Genomic DNA, 11,245 nt, shown 5'->3' on the forward strand with positions numbered 1-11,245 from the left:
AAGGAACAGTTCACCCTATAATGAATGCTACTGAGAATGTACTCACCCTCAGGCCACCTAAGATTTAGATGAGTTTGCTTCTTCATCATATTTGGAGATATTTCACAAGTTCACACTTACATATATTTAGCACGAGTAAGGTAATGCGTATTTGGCGAGTATAGTAATGTGTAGTTGGCGTGCTGTCCTGGGGAAGGGCTCCGGGCTCAGGAATGGCCTGAACCCAGAGTACCCCCCATAGTGTGGTGAGAACTCTAGTGATACCTCTTGAGTGGAGAAGGGGTGGTGGAGGGATGCTGATTATCCGTCAAGTGAATAGAGGTATTTCAGATGTATTTATATCCGTGCATTGATTAACTTGAGTGCGAACCTCCTGTGTTAATTAGGCTAAGTATCTGACGCGCTCCTCCCGAACTGTGTTAATAAAACATCATGTAGCATTTCATCGCTTACTCACCAATGAATGCTCTGCAGTGAATGGGTGCCGTCAGAATGAGAGTCCTAACAGCTGATAAAAACATCACAATAATCCACAAGTAATCCACACCACTCCAGTCCATCAATCTTGAGAAGAGAAAAGATATGTGATTGTAAGAAACAAATCCACTGAAACATTTTTACCTTGCTTCAAGCTTAAATATGAGTCCTTTATCCGTAATAAAGTTTTCTCCAGTGAAAGTCATCTAGTCTGAATCAGGTGAGAAATCTGCACAGATCTGCACAAACTAAAACAGTCCAACACGCCTCTAAACAAATATGTGTTTGGATTTTGATGTGAGAGACAGCACAAGATGGACTTTTTTAGTGTTGTGATGTTAGTGTTGTGATGTTTTTATCAGCTGTTTGGACTCTCATTCTGACGGCACCCATTCACTGCATATGGATCCATTGCTGAGCAAGTGATAAAATGCTAAATTTCTCCAAATCTGATGAAGAAATAAACTCATCTACATCTTGGATGGTCTGAGGGTGAGGACACTTTCAGAAAACTTAACATTTTGGGTGACCTATTCCTTTAAATTTTGCTCACACTCATTGATGTAAGACTGAAAACAAACATTTGAATTTTCCTTCCAATAATGTTTGGTGATCAATTGTACAGAATAAGACCAGGAACATTTATTATGAAAGCAAAAAATGGTTTAATATCATATTACAAAGGCCATTGTGAATGTCTCTCCCCGTCTAGAGTCGATGAATGTTTGGTTGAGAGACTCTGGTCTTAGCAGTCTTGTTATGAAACAGATCTGTCATGTCCGTGAGCCCATCGCTGTGTCCGAGTCGAGTGTCTGGACATCAGACAGACTTTCAGATGAGTTTCTCTGAGGTGCAACAGAAGGACGTGTGTGAACGCATGCGTCAGACGAGAGAGACAGGTTTATTTCATTTATATGGAATGTCTTCACTGGAAGAAAACTGCATAAAAAGTAGCCCCCTTTGCATGCGCCTTGCGTATTGCCTGAAATAATACATGCAAATTGGACACAAATATTACTATGCGCCATGCACAAGATGCAGACTGGGTTGATGCATTTAGTATTTTTGAGGAAGAACTAACTACAGGATTTGAACAAGTTTCCAAGACTGATGTCACGAGTTTGGTTCGAGGTATTTGGTAGCTTTGTTTTCTGAATTATATCCATGAAATTTCTTTGTTTAATGTTTTTGTACAGACAGGAATTCTGGTTACAATATCTGCACACATTTGACTATTTTTAAGTTTTATTCTGTTCAGACCGACTTTTTTTTTTTCACGTCAGTCTGTTATTGTGACATCAGCTATAAACTCACTCCTGAATGAGATGTTAAGAACATGTCAAATCTGATTGGCCGCTTGGCATGTCAATCAAATGCTCTCATTCTGTTAAAGTTTGGTTGTGTATCAATCTTTTATCTAAACTATTAAAAATGTGTTTCACAGTAAAAAATAAAACAATAAAAATAAAAAACTAGAACTTAAAAAAAAACATTCACTTGAAATACTAAAATTACTATTCATTGTCTTGCAATTTTCTGTAATTGTGAAGTTTACTAGCAATTTAAGTGAAAATTGTTTTCTAGATCAATTTTTACAGTGTAATAAAAATGACAAAAGCACATTAAAATAGTAAAATTAAAATGAAAAAAATAAAATCAAAATACTTTATAAATAACACTAAGGTTTAATAGCAGAAGCAATAATATTAATAGTCATGTTAGCAAAATGAATATTGTTTTGTGTCTCTGCGATGCATTTCTGACGTGTGAATGTTTCAAGATGCTTTCAGTGTAATTTTAGTCTCCGGATCAGACATCTTGTGTCTATCCACACCCTCTCACGCGCCTTTATTTGCTATAATTTTCTTAACACCAGCTTGAACACGAGATTAAACCGCGTGTGTGCCAGTTCTGTCTCTGCATGGCTTCACGGAGGTAATGAAAAGCTGGCGTTGCAGGTCTCATAGAGGCCGTTTCACACGGGTTAATTTGCCTCCAGCTGCATGTCGGGAAACATTTCCCAAACCTGTCAGCTGATTCCAACGAATGTCACAACACTAGCGTTTAATTAGCATGAGGCAGGAGTAATCAGAAGCCTGTATTTCTAGGAATCTATCAAGAAGAGCCCAGAATTACATGCTCAAACTGGACCTGCTTGATAAGGCGAATCCATAAATTCACATTTCCTACATTTATAGCAGCGGCTATTTTAATAGCTGTGCTTCCGTCACTCCTCGCTCTATTACACCTCCAGAGAGACGAGAGCTATTCTTATCCTGATGAATGATGCTTTGTTCTGTGTGATCTCACTTGAGCTCAGAAAACCCCACCTCATCTCTGTCAGCATGTTGTTTTAGTATTATTTGATTTTTTATTTTAATGTCTGTTTAAAATGTAATAATGTATGTCCTTCTGTCATTTTTAATATGTGACCCTGGAGCACAAAACCAGTCATATGGGTCAATTCTTTGAAATTGAGATTTATACATAATCTGAAAGTAAATAAATAAGCTTTCCATTGATGTATGGTTTGTTATGATAGGATAATATTTAGCCGAGATACAACTATTTGAATATCTGGAGTCTGAGGGTGCAAAAAAATCTAAATATTGAGAAAATTGCCTTTAAAGTTGTTCAAATGAAGTTCTTATCAATGCATGTTACTAATCAAAAATTAAGTTTTGATATATTTACAATAGGAAATTTACAAAATATCTTCATGGAACATTTATTTAATATCCTAAGGATTTTTGGCTATATAATTTTGACCCATACGATGTATTTATGGCTATTGCTACAAATATACCCCAGCGACTTAAGACTCACTGGTTTTGTGCTCCATATTTCTGTTTAGCTTTAATTTTGTGTATTTTTAAAAGTTTTTAATCTAATATTTTATTTCAGATTTATTTCAATTAATGAAATCTTTATTAAAAATGTTTAATGAACAATAATGACACTAACTGCACAGTAACCTGATAAAAAATACCAGTTTATTTGTTTAGAGATATTGCTAATTAAGTTTTAGTTTTTAATTTTAACTAGCATTTGTTTAATAGAATAAAGAGAATCATGTATCTGCACTTTTTTGTTTGTTTGTTTTTGTTTCCGAGTTTATTCTGTTTACATCTCACAGTTCAACTTTTTTTAATTGCATAATTGTAATTTTGACTTTTCAATCTCACAAATCTGACTTTTCTATTGCAATTGCAAGTTTATATCTCACAATTCTGACTTTATTTATCAGAACCGCAAGAAAACATTCAGAAATTTGAAATATAAATTCAGAATGGCAAAAAAGTCTAAATTTTGAGTTCTGGCAATTCAGCTTTTTAAATCGCATAATTGTAATTGTGACTTTTTATCTCACAATTCTGACTTTTTTCTTGCAATTGCCAGTTTATATCTTGCAGTTTTGCTTATTTTTCCCTCAGAATTGCAAGTTTGCATCTCGCAACTCTGACTTTTTCAAAATTGTGAGGGGAAAAAAGTCAGAATTACCTTTTTTTAATTTTTTGCATTCAGTAGCGTAACCAAGTTTCCATTAGTTTTAGCGTGGGAAAGATGTTTTGAAAGGGTTAAGCAGGTGGGCTTTATGCATCAGCATCATTTAGCCCTTTTCCAGTCATTATGGCAATTAATATAAAATGAGTCAATTATATGTTTTTTGGAATCAGAGTCGCTCACTGTAGCTGCAGTTGGCCTGTAGACATGAAAACCAGGAGTAACTGCCAGTGTTGAGTGTTTGAAGGATGCAGCAGCCAGGTGAGGATAAAACAGTGAAACACTGTTGAGATCAGTGGCAAACCACACTGATGACATCTGATGTCTCGCCGGTACGTCACAGGACAGCCATCAGGTGATTATCATGTCGTTTAAGTATAGATGACTTGATAAACAGAGCGCTGACTCACAGGTACAGGCTAGAACTACTTCTTATGGTGCGTGTTTGGTGGTTTTCAGGTCTCAGAACATGGTTCTGGTTTTTGTATATGCTCTGAGACTATGAAGGGGAACACGCAGGTTCAGCAGTGAATGGAAGCTCTTTGTTTACTTGAATGAAAAGCACCTGAGGTTTGTTAGATGTGTGTGTGCGCGCTGAGGTCAGTTTAATTACCAGAGACCAGACCAAAGTCCCAAAGACTTCCTCACTTCCTCATTCCTGCTGTTTCACTGTCTTTGTCTCTAAAACACTTGTGTACATGTGTTTTGGTGAGTTTAAAGTAATTGTGGCTTTATATCTCACAGTGCAGCTCACTATGGCAGCTCGGTTTCTCATAATTGCTTTAAATCACCTTGACTTTGTTTCTTATTATAAACTATTTTATCCTTTTTTGTACTTTTAGTAATTTTCTGGGTTTAGGGTGTTTATTCAAATCATTCAAATTCTATTTTTAATTTTAATTTTTAGCTATTTAATTTTTTTTATTAATTCTTTTTAATTATCTATTTGTCATCCTTTTTTATTGACCTATTTACTGATTTCATTTGTGTTTTTGTTTTATTTTTTATCTTTTGATTCATCCATCCATGCATCATCCATCAATTTCTTATTTTATTTATCTATTTATTTGTTTCTTATTTTTATGTATATATTTATTTTATTGATCTATTTATTTATTTACTCATTTGTCTCTTTATTCTTTTATTTACTTATTATTATTTTTTTTTTAAGTATTAGTTAACTAATTTTTTTACTAATTTTTTATTGTTTTTACATAGGGTTAGATGTGTGCATGTGTTTTTAGTCACATCTTTTTGTAGACACGTTTATCAGCAGAAGAACTTTAACACCTCGACTCTGTATTTAGTTTAATTACGGCGTGTGTGTCCCTGATAAAAGAGACCACAGTGATGACAGACCTCTGCTAAATGTGACGGCACTGTCTGAAATGTGAGTCTACGTGTGTGTGTGTGTGTGTGTGTGTGTGTGTGTGTGTGTGTGTGTGTGTGTGGGTCAGGTTTTGCCTATTCTGAGGACTAAAAGGAAAGTTCAACCTGAAATCCGCTACGTTAAGGGAGACTATGACTATGAAAAATGACTTAATATACATATAAATAATGATTTCAGGAGAATATAAAACTGCAGAAAGGTTTGTGTGAGGGTTACATGTAGGGTTAGGTGATGTAAAATATCATTAGCTCAGTGTAAAACATAGAAGTGATAGAAAAGGGTTTCACTTAACAGATCCCGTCACTCTCGAACAGTCTTTGACCAGCTGTGTGTGCCTGTGTTTAGTGTTACTGTGACTTTAACACACTCGTGTTGTATGTTTGTTTGACCTGCTGCCTTTCTGATGTCTATTTGCTCATGGCTGAAGTGTGTTTACAGGTAATACAGTTTAACTATTTGTATTATCTGTGTGTGTGTGTTTCTCAATCTTGGCTATCATGTTACACCATTCATGGCCAGTCAGTCACAGATCAAACTCATAGTCTTTCCTGTTCACCTGTGACATCACATCAGGGAGGCCACAACCTCTTAAAACACACACACACACTCGCTCAGAGTCCGGCGGGATCCGGAGGTGCTGTTCTTACAGGAATCCTGCCGAGATTGAGTGTCAGTATGCTGGACGGTGTTTGGTGAGGTGAAGTTTTATCAGCAGACGTGTATTGTCCGTGTGAATGATCTGACACAATCTGAGTGTTGAGATGTTCACTTGATGTTAGTGATGGACTGACTAAGGTTTGGCCATTCTCAGTAAATGTTGTGTAAAATAGATGTTAATTTCATTCAGCAGGCTTGTGTGCATCTCAATTGCTGTCATTAAATAGCTTTATGCTGCTCTCTGTTGGCGCTGATTGACTGATATTAATGTTGACTGATAATAACAGCTACTTCTACTAGAGCTGATAGTGACAGTTTTGTATGTAAAGATAAGGGTTGTGTTTGTTTTGTCAGTATATGGTGCCTGTATTTGTCGTGACGCTGTTATCTCTGTGTCTTGTTTGGATTGTGTGCCTAGATTCACATGTTCAGAAGTAGTTGACACAATTTGCCCATTAACCTTTATTTGGGAAATGGCATAAAGATTTTAGGGTAGAACTCACATTTACGTTTATTCATTTAGCAGAGGTCATATACCGTATATATAAATAAAACATACAGCAGTCTGAATCTACATCAGATTGTGTTTTCTACAGCCTTAGCTGTTTTTTCCTGCTGTGTCCTAGTTGAATCCAAATACTATTAAAATACGATTGGTGGTAATTTGGTAAATCTAATTATGCTTTCAGTTTCATTCCAGCAACCCGTGCTGTTGATTTATTACAGCCCCTCCCCCTTTTCACCAACTCAGTAGCTCTGATTGGTTGTGTGTTTCAGATTTAGCCACGCCCACAGCTGAAGATGTCAGACAATGGGGAAGTAGAAGACAAGCCGCCAGCTCCACCCATGAGAAACACCAGCACCATGATTGGCTCGTCCGGTAAAGACTCGGGCCCACTGAATCACGGCTCCAAACCTCTGCCGCCCAACCCTGAGGACAAGAGGAGGAAAGAAGGCTTCATCCGATCCATACTCACCGGAGGAGGAGACAAGAGTGAGTGATTTTTAAAACAAGGACTTAAAAGGAATCCGGAAAGAAAATAATTTCTATTGGGAGTAATTCAAATAGAAGAATTTTAAATTGAATCCTAAAATGTACGGGCAGCCAGTGAAGTGATGCTAAAATGAGGGAAATGTGCTCATATTTACGTGTTCCAGTTGAAAGACGTGCTGCAGCATTTTGCATCCTCTGCAAACGAGCAACAGAAGACCCACTAACCCCCACATACAGTGCATTACAGTAATCCTCCTGAGTGGTAACAAAGGCATGGATTACTGTCTCAAAGTGTTGCCTTGGAAGATATGGCTTTATTTTGGCCAGCTGTCTCAATTGGAAAACACTTGATTTAACTACCGCCCTGATATGACTGTCGAGCGTAAGGTCCGAGTCAAGTTAGTGATGGTTGGCTTGATGTACTGAGCCAAGGCACCCAAATCAACCAGAGGGGTCCCAGTGTTCCCACCAAAAGAAATTAAAGAATTAAGATGCCTTTATATCAAGACCTTTATATCATCGGTCTGACAGTGTCATTCTTTCTAAGTGGCACATAAATCTGGCTATCATCCGCATAACAATGAGATTGTGAATTGTTAATGATTGCATTCAAAAGCAATTTCAATGCCCCACATATTAATAACGACTCCCTGATGCCCGTAATTTATATACAGTAAAATTACCAAACAATAAAATTGCGAGAGAAAGCATTGATATATATTTTTTTCCTACCATCTTGTATTTATTCCCTTTAGGGGTTTTGTAGTATTGGAGCCCTGCATTTCGGCCCGGGCTCCGCCTTTTTTACGTCCCTAGGGCCGGGCTTCGGGCCAATTTTCACGTCATAGTTCAGACGCGTGCTGGGCTTCGGCCTGTTTTAGGTTTCTCCTTATTTTTATATTTTAGACATCCATCAATTAGTGATGAAAAAAAATTGCCTCGCTGGTGGAAACAACACGAGTCCATGCCGCGACTCTCAAGAGCAGCTCGACAGTGTTTAGAGTGCCGTCAGCGCAGGTACATGCAATAAAGCTTGCCGTAAAGCCCCGGCAAAAGTAATTACCAGTAGTAGTAGACCAAATGATGTATTACTCTTACCTTTATGAGCAAAAATTACGGCGTAGGCCTATTTTAAGTTTTCATTGAAAAAAATGTAAATTGCGCTGGCGCCTCCATGTCCTGCGCTTTAGCTTCCACTCTCCACACAAACTACTGGATACAGCGCACATTTATCTAGGTTTAACGTTTAAACATTGTTATACGCTTGAACTGTTTTAGTATATCTATCAATTTTATATTTGTCATGATTTGAGAAGACCAAATTGATCAAACATGCTATGGTCAGCCTGCCGGTCTGCCGCTGGCCGCTTGGTCGTTACTTTAAGAAAGAAAAAATCCTGTTTAACGAACAAAAAATGCTCAACTTTTTCTAAATTACTTTAATATAAAAAAAAAAACGGAAACGAAATATAATCACTATTACATACAAAACTTAACTATTTTAATAGCTGAAACATGAGCCGTTTTGGTAGAAGGAAAAAAAAAACAGACTTGGGCCGGTAATTCTGATAAGCTGTCGGACACGGGCCTAAATTTTGCTCTACATGTCCAAACACGGTATTCAGATTCGCGCAAATCCCTAATGGGAAGTGTAAAATATTTTGGGATTTATTAGGAAACTGATTTCTTGAGTCAGGGCTACCCGTACTATAGACTGGTGTATTTTTGTATCAAAATACTGGAGCATTTGATGTCCAGTGTCCACAAAAATATTTGATGAAAAATCGTGATCAGAAATTGAAAAATCGTGAATACATTTTTAATCGAATCGTAACCCCAAGAATTAATATGAATCGAATCGTGCGGTACCAACAGATTCCCACCCCTAGTTTGTGGCAGCAGATTCTCTCACTTTCTCACGTGTCTCTAAACACCTGTGCGTCCGCATGTGTCTCCGTGTCAAGAGTTCGTCTCACTCATGCGTTCTGAGCAGCTCGTGTTTCTGCAGTCCTGTTTTGTGTTAATTACAAGCCAGTTAACACATTGTTAATATTAAAGACCCTGCCTGGCTTCAGCACAGGGCAGATGAGGACATTTATAGCAGGCATTAGCAGCATCCGCACACATGAGTGACACACAGGAACTGGAGCAGAGCGTAATACATCCCAGACCTTGTATATATTGTAATGATGGCTTTATGAAGATCAGCACTGGTCCAAAACAACTAGTGTTAGTGATGCTTATATGAAAAAATAAGATAAAATAAGATTTCTCAAAAACTAGGGATTGGTGTGATGTTTTATGGAAATATTTCAGATAGATAGATAGCATGTTAGCAATGTTCTAAAACATGCTAGCAACATGCTAAAACATGCTAGCAAAGTGTTAAAACATGTTAATTATGTATTAAATCATGTTAACAATGTGTTAAAACAGGCTAAGCATGTTAGCAATGTTCTAAAATATGCTAGCAATGTTAAAATGATACTTAGCAACATGTTAAAACATGCTGGCTATGTGTTAAATCATGATAACAATGCTAAAACCTGCTAGCAATGTTCTGAAACATGTTAGCAAAATGTTAAAACATGTTAGTAATGTATTACATCATGCTAACAATGTGTTATGTAAGCAATGGTTTAAAACATGCGGTAACACAATTCACTATTAACTACGACTTTTCCCTCAATAAATTCTTAATTTGCTGCTTATTAATAGTTAGTAAGGTAGTTGTTAAGTTTAGGTATTGGGTAGGATTGGGGATGTAGAATAAGGCCATGTACTTAAGGCATAAATATGTGCTTAATTAGTACTAATAAATGGCTAATATTCTAGTAATATGCCTGCTAATAAATAGTGTTACCAAACATGCTAGCAACATGTTAAAACGTTAGCAGTGTTCTAAAACATGCTAGCAACATGTTAAAACGTTAGCAGTGTTCTAAAACATGCTAACAACGTGTTAAAACTGGCTACTAACATGTTAAAACATTATCAATGTTCTAAAGCATGTTAGCACCATGTTAAAACGTGCTGGCTGTGTTAAATCATGATAACATAGTTAAAACATGTTAGCAACATGCTACAACATGCATGCTACAATCATCTGTCTGTATGTTTTTTGAATGACCTTCAAACTTTAAGATATAAACTACTTCAGACTACTTCAAACTGAATACCTTCATGTTTCTCAGGCTTTCTAATGCCAACATCAAAGATTGTCTTGACATTTTCATTTATTATTTATAATATAAAAAATTATACAATAGTTTCTTATTCTGTACTGTGTCTGTCTAATAAAGACACAAAATAAAAAACATGTTTTACACTAAATATTTGAATAATAGAAGTTTAAACATCCCTTAACTGTTATTCTCTTCTGTCACTCACCTGTGTCTCCGCCCCCATCCTCGTCTTCAGCCAATAAGAAGAAGGAGCGTCCGGAGATCTCTCTGCCGTCGGACTTTGAGCACACTATCCATGTTGGCTTTGACGCTGTCACTGGAGAGTTCACTGTAAGTCTGAGCTTTTCCTGCAAGATGCCCACATGCTCTGTGTAGAAAACATCTTTATTTATACATTCAGACATTATTATATATGCATATATTTCTATATTATTAGACACTCTTTTTGTGACTCCACATTTGATCTAGTATCCAGTTATCCAACCACTGGGAACAAAATATTTACTTTTTTTGTCTAGGAATAAAGAAAACTTTATTATGGCCAAATGTAAAATTTAGTTTCACTCTGCGCTTAACCTGTAAAATGAATGAACTCACCTGATTATAAAGGGAAAATGCTAAAGAAAGCAATCAAAAAAGCACAAACGGAAAGAAAAATGGCTGAAGATGTTCATTTATAGACTAGCACCCATCAGCAACACAAATATAGAAAATGAACCTCCAGCAGCTCAGACTCGCAGCATTAACCTCTGGTTCCAGATCTGTCTTACTCTTTACATCTGGTTTATTATATTTGATGAGATATTAAATGAGCTGTGCTCTTTTCCTGACCCCTAAATCAGCCGTACGTTTCCTGCGTGTGACACTGAGTTGAGTTCAGTTTGTGTAATGAGTGTTAATGAGAGCCAGTGTGCCAGAACCATGCCAGCAGAGATGCTCAAATTACTTCAGTCTATTAGCCGGTGGTCCAGCAGCGTGTCTTCACCACAAACACACACAAACTGATCACAATGAGACCATTAATCTGTCTGTCAGGAT

The 11,245-nt window shown here is 36.8% G+C and overlaps 1 protein-coding gene across 2 annotated transcripts in view; it reads left to right on the top strand.

Moving 5' to 3' along the window:
- LOC306888330 (serine/threonine-protein kinase PAK 1-like) overlaps positions 1-11,245 on the top strand; it is a 57,359-nt gene that overhangs the window by 21,507 nt on the left and 24,607 nt on the right. For both annotated transcript variants that reach the window (XM_079446546.1, XM_079446547.1), the window contains exons 2-3: positions 6,806-7,022; positions 10,443-10,537. In XM_079446546.1, coding sequence (XP_079302672.1) covers positions 6,830-7,022; positions 10,443-10,537 — 288 coding nt within the window. In that variant the 5' untranslated portion in view covers positions 6,806-6,829. The remainder of the gene's footprint in view (positions 1-6,805; positions 7,023-10,442; positions 10,538-11,245) is intronic.

The sequence above is a fragment of the Barbus barbus genome, assembly GCF_936440315.1.
Source record: "Barbus barbus genome assembly, chromosome: 22".
NCBI lineage: Eukaryota > Metazoa > Chordata > Actinopteri > Cypriniformes > Cyprinidae > Barbus > Barbus barbus.